Genomic DNA, 20,380 nt, shown 5'->3' with positions numbered 1-20,380 from the left:
TGCCTGGCTAGTCTGGTGTATGAGGAAATTTTTTTTTAAAAAGAGAGAGGGGTTAAAAATATACCATGGTGTCCGTGTACTAGTATTGTCCCTCCATTGCATCCAGAGACATGTCACTGGCCTCATTTAAGAAATAAAATGAGCAGCAGAGAGGTTAAGTCACCCAGGAAAAGGCTGAAGCTGTTTGAACTCAGGTCAATCTAATTCAAAGCTCATGTCTTTTGGCAGATCACATTTGTCTGGGATTTCAAACTGGGATTGGGGGTAGTGGCAGCAACAAAAGATAAATGGAGGACCAGCCATGGAACCTTGAACAAGTCATATAATCTCTTGGAACCCTCATAGGATAATTGTAAGAATTGCAGATAAGAGTATGTGCTATGTACCTAGCACAGTGCCCAGCACATAACAGGCCCTCCATGGGAGTTATTAACAAGTTCTCCAAGAGAATACTACTCAGGAGTAAACCAACTACTCAAGAACTGTTAGAGCTAATAAATGAATTCAGCAAAATAGCAGGATACAAAGTTGGATTTCTATACACTAACCAAACTACAAAACACTGCTGAAAGAAATTAGAGAACACATAATAAATGGAAACATATCCCATGTTCATGAATTAGAAGCCAATAATGTTAAGATGTCAATACTACCCAAAGCCATCTATAGATTCAATGTAATTATTATCAAAAGTCATTACCTGACTTTTTTGCAGAAATAGAAAAACCTATCCTAAAATTCAGAAGAAATCTCAAGGGACCCCAAATAGCCAAAACAATCTGTTGGAAGCCACCCATTGCCTTCACTAGCAGAGAGGTGTGGACAAGGAACCCGGAAGGCTGGTTAACCTTGAAGGCTCTGAAAGGTCAGAGCCAAGCACCCACTGTCTAGTTGAGACAAAGGTAGCTAAAGCAACTTCCACCTTTTAGTCTTATGTAAATCCTTGCTGACAGGCTATCATTGAAATTGCCTGCCTAAGGGCCATGGGTGTATCCCACAATCTGAATAAAAGGGATAGCAAGGCCAGAGCAAGGTGGAGTCCTTCCTCTTGAGCTGGGCTCCCGCCTGGCCCCCAATATTTCCAAATTAATATTTTCTAGTCTCTTTCTAGTCTCTTTCATTAATATTTTCTAGCCTCCTCCAGAGCCCAAACCCTGAACCACGCGGGACATGGGGGGGACACTCGCAACTGGCACCCCAGATGGGACACTCGCAACAATCTTGAAAAAGAACAAAGTTGGAGAATTCACACTTCCTGATTTCAAAACTTACTATAAAGCTACAGTAATCAAAACAGTGTGATACTGGCATAAAAACAGGCATATAGCCCTAGCCCGTTTGGTTCAGTGGATAGAGTGTCAGCCTGCAGACCAAAGGGTCCCAGATTCTATTCCAGTTGCAGGCTCCTCCCTGGCCCAGGCCCTGGTCAGGGCTCATGCAGGAGGCAACCAATCGATGTGTTTCTCTCACATCAATGTTCCTCTCTTATCTTTCCCTCTCTCTCCCACTCTCCCTAAAAATCAATGGAAAAGTATCCTTGGATGAGGATTAACAACAACAACAACAACAATAACTATATATATATATATATATATATATATATATATATATATATATATCTTATATAATAAAGAGGTAATATGCAAATTAACCATCATGCCACCACAAGATGGCTGCACCCACAGCAGAGGTGGGGTTCCTGTAACACAAGATGGCTGTGCCCACAGCAGAGGCTGGGTTCCCATAACGAGTGATCAGTAGGGACTTGAGGCTGAGTGGAGCCGGGGCGGGGGACTTGAGGCTGTGACCCCCGCCCAGTGGTGCTTGACAGGGGACCTCAAGGCATGGCCCTTCCCGGTGCCAGGCCAGGGGACCTGAGGCTGCGCCCCCCCACCCCAGCGCCCAGCTGGGGGACCTCAGGCCACGCCCCCTGCCCCAGCGCTGGGCGGGGGACCTGAGGGTGCGTCGGGTGACCTGAGGCTGCATCCCCCACCTGGCATGCTCAGGGGGACCTGAGGCTGTGCCCCCTGCCTGGCGGGGCTTGACGGGGGTGGGGCTGGCCGGGTCTGGATCTCGCCTAATGGGGGTGAGGCCAGGTGGGTCTGGGTCTCACACGATTTTGAGGCGTGCACAGGTGGGCGGGTACTTGACTCTGGGTCCCGTGGTGTGCCCCAGACTCTGACAGGAGGAAGATTTTCATATACATTTTACTAATTTTCTTTCATCTCTGACACTTCTATTATAGAGAAAGGGCAAATAGCAATATTAAAATATTTCCTCTAATTAATTCCCTTTTAATGTGCACAAATTTCGTGCACTGGGCCATTAGTATATATAGAAAATAATAAAAGTGTAATATGCTAATTAGACCGGACAACCCAACGGCCTTCCAGACACCATTCCAGAAGTCCTTCCGGACAACCTTCCTGACAAAGCTGCGGCAGCAGGGGCCAAGGCAGAGGCAGTTAGGGGAAATCAGGCAGGCAGGTGAGCAGTTAGGAGCGATTAGGCAGGCAGGCGAGCAGTAAGGGGCTATCAGGCAGGCAGGCAGAGGGGTTACAGGTAATCAGGCAGGCAGGCAGGCGAGTGGTTAGGAGCCAGCAGTCGGACATCCCTCTCACAATCCAGGACATCCAGTTGCCAGTTTAGGCCCAATCCCGCAGGGATCCCTGCAGGATCAGGCCTAAACTGGTAGTTGGACATCCCCGAGAGGTCCCGGATTGCAAGAGGGTGCAGGCTGGGTTGAGGGATGCCCCTCCCATGCATGAATTTCGTGCACTGGGCCTCTATTATATATACCAATGAAACAGAATAGAGAGCTCAGAAATAAATGTTCACATATGTGGTCAAATAATTTTTTACAAGGGTGCCAATACCATTCAATAGGGAAAGGACAGTCTTCAACAAATGGTGTGGGAAAAACTGTATATCCACATGTCAAAGAATAAGTTGGACCCTTATCGAACATATACAAATATTAACTCAAAAATGAATCCAAGACCTAAATGTAAGATCTAAAACTATAAAACTGTTAGAAGAAAACATAAGGCAGAAGCTTCATGGCATTGGAATTGACAATGATTTCTTATATATAAACCAAAGGCACAAGTGACAACAAAAATAGAAAAAATAGACTTCATGAAAAATTTTAAATTTTGTGCATCAAAAGACAAAATCAACAGAGTAAAAAGGCAAACTGAAAAGTGGGATAAAATATTTGCAAATCTTATGTCTGCTAAGAGATTAATGTCCAGAATATATAGAGAATTTCTAAAACTTAAAAAAAAAAAAGATGAGGATGTAGAGAAATTGGAACCCTCATGCACTCTTAGTGGTAAGGTAAAATGGTATAGCTGCTGTGAAACACATGTGATTCCTAAAAAAAAAAAAAAGAAAGAAAGAAAATAGAAGTACCAGGTGATCCAACAATTCCACTTCTTGGTATATATTCAAAAGAAAAAAGGGTCTCAAATATATATTTGTACACCTGTGTTCACAAAAGCATTATTCACTAAAACTAAAATGTGGAAGCAGCTCAAGTGTCCAACAACAGATGAATGGATAAACAAAATGTGGTATATTTATACAATGGAATATTATTCAGCCTTAAAAAGGAAGGAAATTCTGACATATGCTACAACATAGATGAAACACGAAGACATTATACAAAGTAGAATAAGCCAGTCACAAAAAGACAAATATTGTATGACTAGAGGCCCAGTGCATGATTGAATCATGCACGTGTAGGGTCCCCTACATGCTTTCGCTTTCGATTGCGGGAGAGCTGGGTGCCTGTCTGCTGGCGCACCAGGCCTTTCAGAAGCCTCCGGCTCGGCGGAGGCTTCTGAAAGGCCTGGTGCCAGAGCAGACAGGCACCCAGTTCCCCCACTTTTGATGGTCTGCGGCGGGCGGGACGTGAGCTCGCTGCCCCAGAGGCCCCTTCTGTGCCGCAGCACAGCCATGGCGCAGACGCTGAGCTCGCGCCGCCGCTGGCGACGCAAGCTCAGCGTCCCACTGGCCCAATGGGCTACCCCGGCCACCCCGTGTCCCGCCCACTGAGCCTCCCGCTGGCCCAATCATGGGCGTAGCGGAGTGATGGTAATTTACATATTACCATTTTATTAGGTAGGATTCCACTTACATGAGGTATTTAGAGTAATCAAAATCATAGAGATGAAAAATAGAATGGTGGTTACCAGAGAGAGGGGGAATTGAGAGTTACTGTTTAACTGGTATAGTGTTTCAGTTTTATAAGCTGAAAAGAGTTATGAAAATGGATGGTGGTGATGGTTGTACAACATTATGAATGTATTTAATACCACCAAACTATATGCTTAAAAATAGTTAATATAGTAAATTTTGTTATGTGTATTTTACCACAATAAATAAAATTGGGGGGAAATTTTATGGACTACAGCTTTTTGTTTGGTGGATTGGTAGTGGAAAAGAGAGATGCATGCATGATCTCAGTCAGCCTTCTTTAGTAACCTGTGTGATAATGACAACGAACCTCTACTATATACTAATGCGTCCAAGTAGTGTTCTGAGAGCTTTATAGAGTCATCTGCTTAATTTCGTAACAAGTCTACGAAGTAGAGACGACGATTCACATTTTATAGACTGAGGGCATGGATACACAGAGATACAGAGTGACTTTTCTAGAATCACACACCTAGTAAGAGACAGACCCTGGATTCAAACACAAGCAGTTTGTCACCTGGGCTTACTCTCTTAACCACAACACTACCATGACACACAAAGAAACCAGGCCTAGAGGCTTAAGTACCCACCAAAGTCACCCAGCTGATCAGTGGGATTCAAACCCGTCTAACTCCAAGCTCTCCCTCCCTGCTAAGAGGAAAAGATGAAAAGGAGGAGTGGGAGAGATAGGCCGGAGTCTAACCTGGCCAGGCAGTGTAGACTAGGTTTTCACAGCTGGTGGAAGAAGGAATCAAACCAGATACTCCGCCAGGCCCTTGTAGCTCTAGATTTCTAAAACTCTATGGGCTGGGAACTGGAAACAGGATGGGGCCAGGTGCCCCTGCTGGGCTGCCGGCTGCCAGATGTGGACAGAGGCTTACCTTTGAGGTTGGTCTTCAGAGCTCTGTCATCTATCAGCTCCAGATGCTGCCAAATCCACTTGTAGTAGAAAGGCGAAGACGCAAGTTCTAATAGCCGCAGGACTTCACAGCTGCCCTGGATGCATCAAGGAACATAAAACCAAAGGCTTAACCCCAAGGGCTCCAGGCAGACCACACTTTGAAAATATTCTGTCTGTATTATGTCTCACCACATTTTGTTTTATTTACTCAATATAAGTAGTTCTGGGTCCCTTTTAAAAAATGAATATGTTATATACTTATAAAAAATTCAAGTAGCTCAATTCAATGTGGCACTGGAAAAAAAAGTCATTGAGGTTATTATTGGGACACAGTGAAATTGATTTTGGATTATAGATTATATCAATGCTAAATTTGCAGATTTTGATAATTATTCTGTGGTTAATTTCTTAGAAAATAATAATGTAAATGTATGATGAATGATACTTAACTCTCAAGTGATTCAGGAAGGAAAAAAAATACATATTAAAATAAATGTGGCAAATGTTAACAATTGATGAATCTAGGTTAAGTTTCTACAGGAGTTCTTTGTACAGTTCTTGAAACTTTTCTATAAATTTAAAATCATTCCAAATTAAAAGTTTAAAAAACTACAGGACATTGAACAAAGAAATAGAGGAAGATATAAACAAGTGAAAGAAAATACTGTGTTTATGGATTGGTAGAATCAACATCATTAAAATGTCCATACTACCCAAAGCAATCTATAGATTCAGTGACATCCCCATTAAAATACCAATGGCATATTTCACAGATCTAGAACAAACACTCCAAAAATTTATATGGAACCAAAAAAAGACCCTGAATAGCTGCAACAATCTTGAGAAAGAAGAACAAGGTTGGAGGAATCGCAATACCAGATATTTAAGTTATACTACAAAGTCACTGTACTCAAAACAGGCTGGTACTGGCACAAGAATAGGCATATAGATCAATGGAATGGAACAGAGACCCCAGAAATTGACCCAAGCCATTATGCTCAATTAATATTTGACAGAGGAGGCCAGAGTATACAATGGAGTAAAGACATCTTTTCAATAAATGGTGTTGGGAAAACTGACCAGGTACATGCAAGAAATGAAACTAGACCACCAACTTACACCATACACAAGAATAAACTCAAAATGGATAAAAGACCTAAATGTAAGTCGTGAAAACGATAAAAATCTTAGAAAAAACCATAGACAGCAAAATCACTGACATTTCTAATAGCAATATGTTTACCAATACATCTCCTAGGGCAAAGGAAACTAAGGGAAAAAAATAAGCAAATGGGACTACATCAAATTAAAAATCACAGCAAAAGAAACCGTTAACAAAGTGAAAAGAGAGCTCACTGCATGGGAGAATGTATTTGCCAATTATACATCTGATAAGGGAATAATTTCCAAAATATCTAAAGAATTCATACAACTTAACAAAAGGAAGACAAACAATTCAATTTAAAAATGGGCAAAGGAACTAAATAAACACTTCTCCAAAGTGGACATACAGGCCAAGAGGCATATGAAAAAATGCGCAAAGTCATTAATCATCCAAGAGATGCAAATTAAAACAACAATGAGGTATCACCTCACACCTGTCAGAATGGCTATCATCAACAAATCAACAAAAGACAAGTGTTGGTGAGGATGTGGAGAAAAGGGAACCCTAGCACACTGCTGGTGGGAATGCAAGACTGGTGCAGCCACTGTGGAAAACAGTATGTTTCCTCAAAAAAATTACAAATGGAACTCCCATTTGACCCAGTGAACCCACTTCTAAGAATATATCCTAAGAAACCTGAAACACCAATCAGAAAGAAAATATACACCCCTGTGTTCATAAGTAGCACAATTTACAATAGCTAAGATTTGGAAACAGCCCAAGTGCCCATCAGCAGAATGGAATACTATGCAGCGGTAAAAAAGAAGGAACTCCTACCATTTGCAACAGCATGGATGGACCTGGAGAATATTATGCTAAGTGAAATAAGCCTGTCAGAGAAAGGTAAGTATTACATGATTTCACTCATAAGTGGAATCTGATAAACAAAATAGATCCAGAGATATAGAACCATGAACAAACTGATGAATTTCAGAGGGAAGGTGGGGGTGGAGAGGTGGGAGGGAGAGATTACCTGGAGAACTTATATGCATTATACATAGCCCATGGACACAGACAATAGTGTGACAAAGGCTTGGGAAGGGTGGGTGCAGGGAGGAGGGGGTCAATGGGGGAAAAAAACACAAAGAGGACATCTATAATACTTTCAACAATAAAAATTTTTTAAAAATTTTAAGCCGAAACCGGTTTGGCTCAGTGGATAGAGCGTCGGCCTGCGACTGAAGGGTCCCGGGTTCGATTCTAGTCAAGGGCATGTACCTTGGTTGCAGGCACATCCCCAGTAGGGGGTGTGCAAGAGGCAGCTGATCGATGTTTCTCTCTCATCGATGTTTCTAACTCTCTATCCCTCTCTCTTCCTCTCTGTAAAAAATCAATAAAATTTTAAAAAATAAAAATAATTAAAAAATAAAATAAAATTTAAGTTTAAAAACAGAACATAGAGAAAGTTAAAACTATGTTATTCTTAACACCCCAAAATAAAAAGTAATAACATTTTGGTGCATATTCTTTCAAACTTTTCTCTATAAGTATAGATAATTTTTCATAAATGAATCAATTTATGTAAATAGACTTTCATAACCTTTAAAAAAAACTCAATGTATAAAAAATAAATAAAAATAAAAATGATATATCAAGGACATCTTTTCATGCTAAGCAATATGGTTCTACATTTTTGCTTCTAATGATTGCATATTATTCTATGAATGCCAGAATTTGCATAAAATTGAAAATAAATATTCAGATGAGCAAAAGAAGTCAGACACAAAGGGTACATACTATTTGAGTCCATTTATATGAAGTTCAAGAACATGTAAAAGTAATCTGTGGTGACAAGTAGGAAGAGTGGTTATCATAGGGGGACTTTGTCTGGGAAAGGGCACAAGAGAGCCTTCTGAGGTGCAGGAAATGTGCTCTGTCTTGACTGGGTGATGCTTACACAGGTGAACACACATGTAAAAATTCACCAAGCTGGAAAGTTTAATTTAAGTTCTTTATTGCATATATGTTACACCTCAAGAAAATATTTTTGAAGATTCATATTTAGCTTGTTTCTAATTTACCTCTCATGATTTTGTTCAGGACAGCAAAATCCCCAGCTAAAAAAACTTGCCACCTCCCCAAACTCCCCAGCAGTGGGCATGGCAGTGACCCAGTTCTGGCAAATGAGACTAAATGAAAGGCAGATGGATAAAACAGGAAACCAAGGTTGTCCTTCTCCCTTCCCACTGCTTGAAACTCAGACTTGATGGTTAGAGGTAGAGTAGCCATATTGTGACCATTAGGATGAAAGCCATAAGCTGTGGATGATGAAAGTAAAAGCTAGCCCAATGATTATCATCATTGATGTTTCTATCTCTCTCTCCCTTCCTCTCAGAAATAAATAAAAATAGATATATATATTTTTAAAGAAAGTAGAAGCTAGAAGGGGTGTGGGTTCTGAAAGACTTCCTAAAACAGCTCTTCTAGCCCTGGATTGCTTAAATCTAGACTTTACCATGAGAAAAATTATTATTCATTAAGCCGCTGGAGGTGGGTTTCTGTGACTTTCAGTGGTCGTCAACTTTAATGGACAATCTTGTCCATACATCTTCTAGAATGGTCATTAGGCAGTTCACAAATACGTAAGTTGTCCTCTCAAGCACATGGAAGGATTGTATTTTTCCACTCTTTGAATTAGGAATTTGTTTTGGTCAATTTCTGTTAGCAAAGTGGCTTGTGATACTCTGGGTGGAAACTTTAAAAGCCAGTGCTTGGTTCTCAACATTCCCTTGCCCCATCCTGTTGATCATGATTCAGGCTGGCCTTCAGGGCTTGCCATTATCAGTTCTTCTAGGCTCTTCCCATCCTCTCTCACATAGCCATCAGAATTCTCCAAACTTATATAAACACCAGGCACATCCTTACTGCAAGCTTGGCTTCCCACTAGATAGAGTCTCCAGTGGCCTGGGTCCCTGAGTTACTATAAGGAGCAAGACTAACTGGCCTGCTATGATCAAGTAGTGGGTTGAAGAAATAAATCTTTGTTAGTTAATCCACTGAGATTTGAGGATTGTTTATAATTGCAGCTGAAACTAGTTTACCTAAAAGAATACCCATGTTTCATTATCTCTTTGGGATTAATTCCTAAAGGTATGCTTGTTTCAATACACATTAACAAACTGCCCCTCAGAAATGTTAGATCTGTTTACACCTCTCTGACAGTATATAACAGAGTCCCTTATAATATATCTTTTGTTACATTGACAACTGGGTTTGCACAATCTTTTTAACTTTTCCTAATCTGATAGGCAAGAAGAATATGTCATCTTAAAATTTCATATCTTTATAAATCCTTACCCTTTTTTAGTAAGAACTCTAAGAGACACATTATGAAGGGTTAAGGTTCAAGACAGTTTACTGTTAAAGAGGAAGAAGAAGAAGGGATCAAATATTTAATAAGCCCTTTTATATGCCAGGCATTGTGCATGGAGCTTTATTCAATATTCATTCAACAAACATTTATCAACTAGGAACTGCAGGTGCTAAAGAAAAACACTCCAACAGTTTCTTCTTGAACGTCTCTCGTGGATATTTAATCACATCTGTATCTGTAAAGAAAACAATTTCACTATGTGTCCCCAAATGATAAACTGTTCAAAATGAGTTGATTATGGGCATTAATTATGTTTGTGATACCAGCAGGAAATCAAGTTCTTTACTGGGTCTCAAGGACTCCCAGCCACCAGCTGCTGATTTTGCCCTCTAGTGGCAATATGAGTAAACTACAGGAGTCAGGCAGCCCGGTTTCCTTGGCAGAGGAACACTCAAGGAGCTAACTAGGCAGGAAATAAAAATTAGAAAAAATAGCAGTCCCTTTAAAGGGGCAGGTGCTCTCGAACTCCAGCCAGAGGGGGCCACACCATAATACAGCCTGCTGTTGCCTGATCTTCTGAATATCCCAAAGAAGCCAGAAATCAGAATTTTTATGTCCAATCTCCACCTCAACTATTAAATCAGCTTCTAATAAAACACTGTAAGGGACAAACCAAACTTATCTGCTGGCCAGGATGAGTTTGTGACATCTGTATTATTTTTCTCAGAGTGAAGTTCAAGACCCCTACATTAGAATCACCTGTGATACTTTTAAAAAAAATTTTTTTATTGATTTCTGAGAGGAAGGGAGAGGAAGAGATAGAAACATCAATGATGAGAGAGAATCACTGATTAGCTCCTCCTGCAAGCCCCACACTGGAGATTAAGCCACAACCTGGGCATGTGCCCTGATCAGGAATCAAACCACGACCTTCTGGTTCATAGGTTGACACTCAACTACTGAGCCACGCCAGCTGGGTACCTGTGACACTTATTCACTTATTCAAAATGCAGTTTTTGAGAGTTAATGAATCAGATCTCTGTGGTGAGGCAGGAATCTACGTGCCTTTTGAAGAAGCACCCTAGGTGTTCTTTGTGCTTACCAAAATTTGAAAACTCCTCCCTTAAATCACAGGTTCTCTGACTTTAATGTGCATCAGAATCACATGAAAGGCTGTGAATACACAGATTACTGAGCCCCACCCCCTCCCCCACCCCCACTCCCACTCCTCCCAGAGTTTTGGATTTAATAGCTCTTGTGTGGGCCCAATAGTTTGCACTTTTAATGAGTTTCCAGATGATTCTGATGCTGCTGGTCCAGCGACAACACTCTGGGAACAGCTGGATTAGAGGATGAATGTTAATTGAGTATGTGCTAAACTCTCATTCTTACAGACTTTATGGGGTAAATTGGTCCATTTTACAGATTAAGAAATGGAGGCCAAAACAGATTAAGTAGCACCCCCCACGTTCTGCTGGTCAGGATGTAATCATCCTGCTGATTAAAGGAAGTCTTGAACTTACATCCCTCACTACTTATCCCCTGAATCTTTTTAGGAAAAACAAATTTTAGGTACAATGAAGCAGATATCATGGAGGAGAAGGAATTGCAAATGATTCAAGATGGCCTTCAGGGCTCTCCACTTTCTTCTCGGCTTTCTCTCATCTCTTCTCACATGACCATCAGGATTCTCCAAACTTATATAAACCCCAAGCACATCCCTACTGCAAGCTTGGCTTTCTACTATTCCACTCAGCTGGCAAGGACCTCATCCTTATCCCTACCCTTGATTGAGTCAGATCCTGTGCATCCAATCCCCTTTCATGTGTAGAGTCTGGAAGCCAAGCACTACATTTCCTAAGCTCCCTTGTAGCTAAGGCTCTGGATGTGATTTGGATCCCACCAATCCGATGCACTTGGGTAGACATGGTTTTGGAACTGCCAGATATCTACATTGTTAGTGGAGGCAGTGGCTTCTTGAACATGGCAGGAGCAGCAGCACCTGTGGCAATCCAGATCTGGACTCTGATCTGGAATTGTTTGGGAGTCATTTTCAGTCTAGGTCTGTTTCTTCAGGCCTCCCCACCACCACCAGTTAATCTGTTAGCCATTTAATACCCTCTGATAAATTCCTTTCTGTTTATGTTAGCTACACTTGACTCTATAAATTTTACTGTTATAAAGGGTGTGTTATACACAATCCTATATAATAAAAGCCCAGGGAGCAAACGGCCGAACGACCAGAACGACCAGTTGACCAGTCACTATACGCGCTCTGACCACCGGGCGGGGGAGGGGGGGGGCAGACACTCAATGCTCAGCTGACTGGGATGAGCACGCTCCCACAGCGGAAGCAGCCACTCAGAGGGTGGGTCCACTAACAATGTAGATATCTGGCAGTTCCAAAACTAAGTCTACCCAAGTGCATCGGATTGGTGGGATCCAAATCACATCCAGAGCCTTAGCTACAAGGGAGCTTAGGAAATGTAGTGTTTGGCTTCCAGCCTCTACACCTGAAAGGGGATTGGATGCACAGGATCTGACTCAATCAAGGGTGGGGATAAGGATGAGGTCCTTGCCAGCTGAGTGGAATAGTAGAAAGCCAAGCTTGCAGTAGGGATGTGCTTGGGGTTTATATAAGTTTGGAGAATCCTGATGGTCATGTGAGAAGAGATGAGAGAAAGCCGAGAAGAAAGTGGAGAGCCCTGAAGGCCATCTTGAATCATTTGCAATTCCTTCTTCTCTCTGATATCTGTTCGGCTGACCAGGATGAGTGGTGCTTCCACAGCAGGCCAATCCCCGCAGGCCATGCCCCCCACCAGTGCACAAATCCTGTACACCAGGCCTCTAGTTTATAAATAACAAAATATACCATACTCATTAAATATTCCATTTTGCCAATCAATTCTCACAGGATGCTTTTGTTAACTTTGGCTGAACTCTTGTGTCCATGGCCAATTGGTTTATAGTCATAATTCAACCATGATTTGACAAATGAATTTGTATTCCACACCACTCTTTTCCCAATAAATTTAATATTACTAAATCTGATTTATAATCTACTGATAAACTATTTTTCACTCTCATATAAATTATATTCATTAAATTGAAACCTCTTTTAGCTTTATCACTATATATATCAGAACCTCACTGTTCATCGATGATATGACTAATATCTATGATGGATCAGATCATGCTTTTTAAATACTAGAAGAATATTTTCTCAACTTTCTTCTCTTCACAGTGTAATGGCTACAGATCCTTCCTTCTATTAAATATAACCTACATTATAAACATTTTCTCTATAGCTTTCTTTTTTTTTTTTTTTTAAATATATTTTATTGATTTTTTACAGAGAGGAAGAGAGAGGGATAGAGAGTTAGAAACATCGATCAGCTGCCTCTTGCACACCCCCTACTGGGGATGTGCCCGCATCCAAGGTACATGCCCTTGACCGGAATCGAACCCGGGACCCCTGAGTCCGCAGGCCGACGCTCTATCCACTGAGCCAAACCGGTTTCGGCTCTCTATAGCTTTCTTAAGACAATCAGCAAAGCCATAAATCAAGACCTGACTTAGACTGTCTGCCAATTTCCACTGTGTAAATACTCCCACAGTGGCCCATTTTAAGTTATCAATATGAGTGAAGTCACTGCGTGTGGAATTGAGAAGAAATGTGCACACCTATATAGTATTTCCACCATACAGATGCAGTAGACATATCCTCAAGAGCCTAGATAATACTACAATGCAGTAACATCATTAGAAAATGATGTGTTCAGCTTATTTTTTATAAGCATTAATATTTTTAAAATATATTTTATTGATATTTTACAGAGAGGAAGGGAGAGGGATAGAGAGTTAGAAACTTTCTATGAGAGAGAAACATCAATCAGCTGCCTCCTGCACACCCCCTACTGGGGATGTGCCCGCAACCAAGGTACATGCCCTTGACTGGAATCGAACCTGGGACCCTTCAGTCCGCAGGCTGACGCTCTATCCACTGAGCCAAACTGGTTAGGGCTGTGTTCAGCTTATTTAAAATATATTTTTTAATTAATTTCAGAAAGGAAGAGAGAGTGAGAGCGAGAGCGAGAGCGAGAGCGAGAGAGAGAGAGAGACATCAAAGATGAGAGAGAATCATCGATCGGCTACCTCCTGCACGCTCCAGACTGGGAATGGAGCCCACAACCCAGGCATGTGCCCTGACCGGGAATCGAACTGTGACCTTCTTGTTCATAGGTCAACACTCAAGCACTGAGCCACACTGGCCTGGCTGTTCAGCATTTATTACTCTTGTTTTCAATATAATGTATTTAATTATAGGTTTATATAATTTTTTAATAATTTTAGTGTTTACCAACTCACAGAATTCCTGAAAATTGAATCAGCTCTCAAGGCCACTATGAGCCAGCTCTAGCATACAATCAATGTTGCCCCTTCCTTTTGTCTAATGGTGCAATATATCAAGGCTCATCTCCCACCTCACCTCGTCCAGGAAACCTTCCTTATAGCCTCCAAACTTTAGAGAGCTCTATCTCCTGAATCCTTACAACTTGCAGATTTTGCACTAATCCTTTTGTAGTTGATATTGACACCTTTGTCCGTGCTCAGAACCTAGTAAAGAAGATATACAGTGAGTGGCCAGATTATTATGATCTCTGAACGCATAATAATCTGGCCACTCAGTGTATATCCTATATAATAAAAGGCTAATATGCAAATTGTCCCCTCGACCAGGTGTTCCACCAGCAGGCAGGCTGGCCAACCACCCATGCACAAATTCATGCACCAGGCCATGTATACACACACACACACACACACACACACACACACACACACACACACAGTGAGTAGCCAGATTATTATGCGTTCAGAGATCATAATAATCTGGCCACTAAGTGTATAAGGAGAGAGAACCAGTCTTTTCCATCTTTGTATCCCTCCCGAGCCTGGACCAATGTGTCATGCATGACCTTGGCAAAAACTTGACAAAATGTCTGTGGTGGTTTAACATGTAGATAATAGATATATGGGAAATACTAAAAGTTTTTCGAACTCTGGCTCTGCCACTTACTAGTTGGGTGGCCTTTCTTAGGGTGTCTTTATTATCCTTGTCTGTAAACTTAGGATAATAATATCTTCCTTATAGAGCTTGGGTGAATAGTTATGGTGAAATGATAGTATGTGCATGGTATTCATCAAAACCCTGAAATAACAAAAGATTGAGACAAATTAATATCCAGCCCTAGCCGGTTTGGCTCAGTAGGTAAAGCTTCGGCCTGCAGGGGGTGTGCAGGAGGCAGCCGATCAATGATTTTCTCTCATCATTGATGTTTCTATCTCTCTCTCCCTCCCCCTTCCTCTCTGAAATCAATAAAAAAATATATTTTTAAAAAATTAATATCCATCCATGGGAATCTGGCTAAGTAAATTGAAGTACAACCATTCAGTAAAATATTACACGGGTGGAAAAAAAATGAATGAGCTCTGTATGTACTAGCATGTAACGATCTACAGAAATATTCTTAATGAAACAGCAAAGTGCAGAACAGTCTATGTCATTTGATGCCATTTATGGAAAAGAGGAAAAAACATATACACATTCAGAGAATATGTGCAGTACAGACACATAAGAAACTGGGTGGTGAGGGAAAGAGGTGAAAGGGAAACTCACCATTCTATTGAACCTTTTGAATTTTGAACCATGTGAATGTATTATCTATTCCTGAATACACACGAAAAAATTAATGATGCTAGCAGAACCCCTGGCGCAAGAGCAAAGAGCCTCAAAAAACTGGTGGCTCTTAAGATGATAATAATGATTAACTGCGGAAAGGTCAACTCAAATTCCAAATCGTAGCTCCTAAGAAGAAGAGCTTTGGAGTCAGACCTGGGATGAACTGTGCCTCTGCCCTTCAGCAACTGTGTGACCTTGGACAAACCACTTAACCTTCCTGTGCCTCTGTAAAATGGGAATGACAATACCACTCTCCTTTGTGCTGCTGTGAGGTTAAAATGAAATAAAGCGTGTTGAACACGCAGCCGGGTACACAGTAAGAACTCAATATATGTTATTAATATGTTAGATTTTCTTTTCATTATCAACCAACAGAAAAGTTGGCAAAAACATAAAGCAATATGCAAAAGAGAAAATTTAGACAGTAAACAAACATGAATAATCTTACTAGTAATTAGAAAAAATATAAATTAAATCCTCAATGAGGCAACAATTGCCAATTGCAAGTGCTGCAGAACAGCGCTCAGGACCCTTCTGTCTGGCCATAGGATCCTATATTAGGCATATTCTTCCCAGCTTCACACTCCCAACCTTGACCTCTTACCTTGCAGACAAACATGACAGAGGACGATTCAACAATGTCTTTTGAGACCAGCTGCCCATATGAGTACTTCTCCACCTTCCCCAGGGTTACCAGCTTCCAGAGCTTCTCATCAGACCACGACTTTAACAGCTCCATCTGCCTGAGGGGAAAATATGTTAGAATGCGTTGCCCTCCATCACAGAAGGTGCACAGCTCTTAGCAATTTCCAGAAAGGGAACATGTTCTCCTGCTCTTGCAAATGCCTGAGTTGGAAGATTTCGCACAGCCTCCAATCACCTAGCCTGTAGCCAATCTCCTACCACATATCGCCTTGGCTCCCTCTGCCCTCTTCTCCAGGCCCTCCCATCCAGCCACTCCCCTCTGCTACTCCTCAAACACACCTGTGTAATCCACCAACTATGATTCTCTCACTTCTGTTCCTCCCTCCAGGAGACTTTCCCCAGTTCCTTGACCACAACCTTGTGGCTCACTAAGCTATTCCCATTCCAAGTAACACTGTGAGAAGGCCTCACTGCAGCTCACCAGCTATTCTGCCCCTTGGCCCTACTTTGGTTTGGGCGGCGCATTCCTACCCATCTCCTATGGCCTATTGGCTTCAAATACTCAGCCCTGGGGAAGAGTCTGGATTCACCTCTTTTGTACCCTGTGGTTGAAGGCCCACTGAAGTGACTTCCCCTCCACCTGACCTCATACACCGCATACATGTGTTTGCCTTCCCTCAGATGAGGCCCCAACGGACTACTAGCTATGGCAGTAGATTTTCTCAGCTCCAACGGATTATGAGCTCAGAACTCAGTGACTTAGGCCTCAGTGGGGGCACTGAGTTCCATTCAGAGCACCAAAGGAGAATGGAGTCAGTGCCATGTCCAGACGAGAAGGGTCTAGAGGCACTGGAAGGAAAGCTGGGCCACCACAGAAGGAGCACCTACTATGTGCCAAACACTGGGCCCACACTTCCCATGATTATTTCATTCAATCCTTACAATGACCTTGGAAGAGAGGAATTATTATCTCCATTTCACAGAGCAGGAGACTAACACTTGGAGAAGTGACCTATCTAGGGTCACATGGCCGATAAGCGTAAGAGCTGAGACTGGAAGGAAACCAGCGTCATTTCCCACTATATGAACAAATGAACTGCTCCTCCCTTGGGGACTAAATTCCCCCTTGTCAGCCGAAACCGGTTTGGCTCAGTGGATAGAGCGTCGGCCTGTGGACTCAAGGGTCCCAGGTTTGATTCCAGTCAAGGGCATGTACCTTGGTTGCGGGCACATCCCCAGTAGGAGGTGTGCAGGAGGCAGCTGATTGATGTTTCTCTCTCATCGATGTTTCTAACTCTCTATCCCTCTCTCTTCCTCTCTGTAAAAAATCAATAAAATATATTTTAAAAAAATAATAAAATTAAATAAATAAATTCCCCCTTGTCAGGCTCCAGATCCTTTATGAAGCACTATCTCAGCTCTAGTTCACAGGGACGCTCTGCCTATCATGATTCTCTATAGCCTGCAACCTACGACATGTATTTTCAGTGCCAGTGCCTATGCTTCATTTGACTTTCACTCTTTCCTAAAGATAACTGAATGAGCATCTGCATGTGCCTGGCACTATGACAACACAGGGATTACAATGGTAAAGAGTACAGATAGGGCCTTGCCACCATATTGCTTACTGTCTGATGGGGCAAATAAATTGCAAAGTATTGTACAATCAAGCATTACAGTTTTAACATAGTGTGATAAAAGCATTGAGAGGCACCCTCTCTATTCTGGGTTGAGGGTAGATGGGGTTGGTTAGTGAGGTGGGGTGAGGCCCAGAGACTTCTGAATCAGACATTCTGGGACATCCCCACCCTGAGCCTTACTTCCTTCACCCATAAATTGGGGAGAATAAGAGAAATATCCTCACAGGACTGAATGTAAATTAGATAAGGCAAGTAGTCCAGACGTCTTAATACCCTTCCTGGCCCAGCAAGCACTCAATACACATTAGCCATTCTAGTATTACTGTTCCACAAGGAAGGGATATTTGAACTGAGACCTGAAGGTATAGTAGGAGTTTGAGAACTTGGGTGGGAGGTGGGTACTGAAGAATATTTCAGGCAGAGAGAAAAGCACCTAGAATTTCCCACTGGGCCTGGGACAAAGTTAGGTATCTAATAAACACCCAGGGGGGAAGATACTGGCTGATGATGGAGTTACCTAAAAAAATCAAACCGCTGCTGGGCATCCTTTTTAACTTCGTCGTCCAACTTATTAGCAATGAAATCATCTTGGTCGACAACCAAGAACTCTGTTTCTTCCATACAGACCACAGTGGCCCTCCTTACTGAAGAACTCAGAAGGCCCATTTCCTGTTGGGTAGACAGGGGCAAAGGCAAGTAAGAGGCTACCTCTCATTTCCTGCTTCTGTCTCCCCGCTTCCCTTGAAATTTCTCCTCTCCAGACTGCAGGTTCTGGGGCCACCCCTGTGCTCTTGCTCATCACCCCTTCAGTGGGCCCACTCCTCCCTCTTAATATGTTGCCTGTGGAAAAAGAGGCAACAGACTTGACCAGGCCAAAGTCAGGAAGCTGGAGAGGCCTCACTGAGGAGTCACGTATCTCTAAGGGGTCATATGGGGAACATACTCCTTAAACATCACAAATGAAGAGTTGGCCTTTGACAGATAAGGGTGCTAGGACCCACAATAGGGCAGTGACTTGCACAGAATATAAGGCAGGATTGGGCCTGGCCAAGAGGTTCTAACAGGAATCTCTCACACTCCAACCCCAGCCCAGGAAGCCAGGCCCTTCCTCCATTACCCCAAAACAGTCGCCCTTCTGCAGCAACATCGGGTGGGGGTCTAGGAAGGCGCTGCTGCCATCCTCATCCTCGGTCACTGCGACTCTTCCCAAGTAGATGAAATAAAAGCTGTTGCTCTTCTTCCCCTTCTTTATGATCACACGTCTGCGACCAAACCTGGGAAAAGACCATAGCCCTGTGATCTAGTAGCAACCCAGAGCCCGGTACATGCTGGGAGGAGAGTTGGATTGGTTGTGCCCTTTGCTCTGGAGAATTAAAACACAGGCTGGGACTAGAAAGGACTCAGAAGAGCCCAGTCCCAGTTCCATCAAGCTAACGTTGCCCACCTCTGTTAGATTGAAGCTTCCAGAGAACACAGCCTTTGTCAGTCTGCTTGGTCACACAGTAAATGTTCAATGAACAGTTGTGAAATAAATGAATGAACACATGCTGAAAGGATTGGATGAGTGGCTAAATAATTAAAAGCACTGGTTTTAGAGTCACACCAGGATCCCAATCCTGGTTCTACCCCTAGCTAGCTATGTGCCACTGGGCAACTCATATCCCCTTTCTGAGCTTCCGTTTCTCTTGTCTGTAAAATATAGATGAATATGCCTAGAAAGAGACAAATAAGTGGTCTTATTATGATCTTCAAGAACTCACTACCCAATTGGGAACTCTGAGGGTAGAAGTGCCAGGTCCCAAGAAAACTGGGAGTTAGTTCTTAAGCTCAGAAGGAAGTTTCTGTATTTCAAATGCAAGCTCAAATTTCACTTCGTTCAATATTCATTAATTTCCTTCATTCATTCAATATAAGTTAAACAAATTCCAACTGTGTCTGTCAGGCACAGTGATAAAGGACACAGATTTCATTCTCAAAATTATGGTCAAGTAAGGAGGTAAATAAGGTTTAAAAATGCTTTAAGAGAGGTAAACATGGGATAATTAGAAGCACAGAGAAGGGGCATTTAACTAAGCTTAGGAAGGCCAGAGAAAGCTCTAGGATGGTGTCTGGAGTCATCCAGGTGGACAGAGTGATGGAAGAACATCCCAGGCAGAAGGACTCCATGTCCAAAGGCCCAGAAGTGCCCTAGCTGGTCTGGCTCAGTGAATAGAGCATCGGCTTGTGGACTGAAGGGTCCCAGGTTTGATTCCGGTCAAGGACACATGCCCGGGTTGGGGGCTTGATCCCCAATGGGGAGCATGCAGGAGGCAGCCGATCAATGATTCTCACTCATCATTGATGTTTCTATCTCTCTCTCCCTCTTCCTTCCTCTCTGAAATCAATAAAAATCTATTAAAAAGGAAAAAAAAAATTTCAAAGGCCCAGAAGTGGCTGGAAGCATGGGCACATTCAAAGGAATAACTGTAACTACCATTAGAAAGGAAAATGGGAGACGGGAAGGAGGTCAGGGGAGTAATGGGAGAGATATCTGGCTCGGTATAAAAGTTGGGCTAAGTTTGGATTTTACCCAGAAGGCAATGGGGAGCCCAAAGTCTGCCCTTCAGTGTCTACCAAGGTCTTAGGAATCAGTGGCCTTTGTAAAAGTGTCCCAGTGTTTTCCAGACTGCTGTTGTACCCCTCAACTCCAATCTCTCTGCACTGCCCTCAGCAGGTCCTCTGAATTCTCCTCCCCCTCCTCACTGAGCTACCAGCAGCAGGAGAGCCAGAGCCAACC

At 42.4% G+C, this 20,380-nt stretch overlaps 1 protein-coding gene across 5 annotated transcripts in view; it reads right to left on the bottom strand.

Annotated features, from left to right (window-relative positions):
- CNBD2 (cyclic nucleotide binding domain containing 2) overlaps window positions 1-20,380 on the bottom strand; it is a gene marked incomplete at its 3' end in the record, with an annotated part of 114,960 nt that overhangs the window by 63,220 nt on the left and 31,360 nt on the right. For all 5 annotated transcript variants that reach the window (XR_013814147.1, XM_079783538.1, XM_079783540.1 and 2 more), the window contains 4 exons: window positions 18,722-18,878; window positions 18,122-18,273; window positions 15,924-16,062; window positions 5,082-5,196 (listed from right to left, as the gene is read on the bottom strand). Coding sequence is in view for 4 of the 5 variants with exons in the window: in XM_079783538.1 (XP_079639664.1) it covers window positions 5,082-5,196; window positions 15,924-16,062; window positions 18,122-18,273; window positions 18,722-18,878 (563 nt within the window). The remainder of the gene's footprint in view (window positions 1-5,081; window positions 5,197-15,923; window positions 16,063-18,121; window positions 18,274-18,721; window positions 18,879-20,380) is intronic.

Source organism: Cnephaeus nilssonii, assembly GCF_951640355.1.
Source record: "Cnephaeus nilssonii genome assembly, chromosome: 11".
NCBI classification, from domain to species: Eukaryota; Metazoa; Chordata; class Mammalia; order Chiroptera; family Vespertilionidae; genus Cnephaeus; species Cnephaeus nilssonii.
Note: the sequence above shows the minus strand (reverse complement) of the source record. Positions and strands in the feature narration are given on the sequence as shown.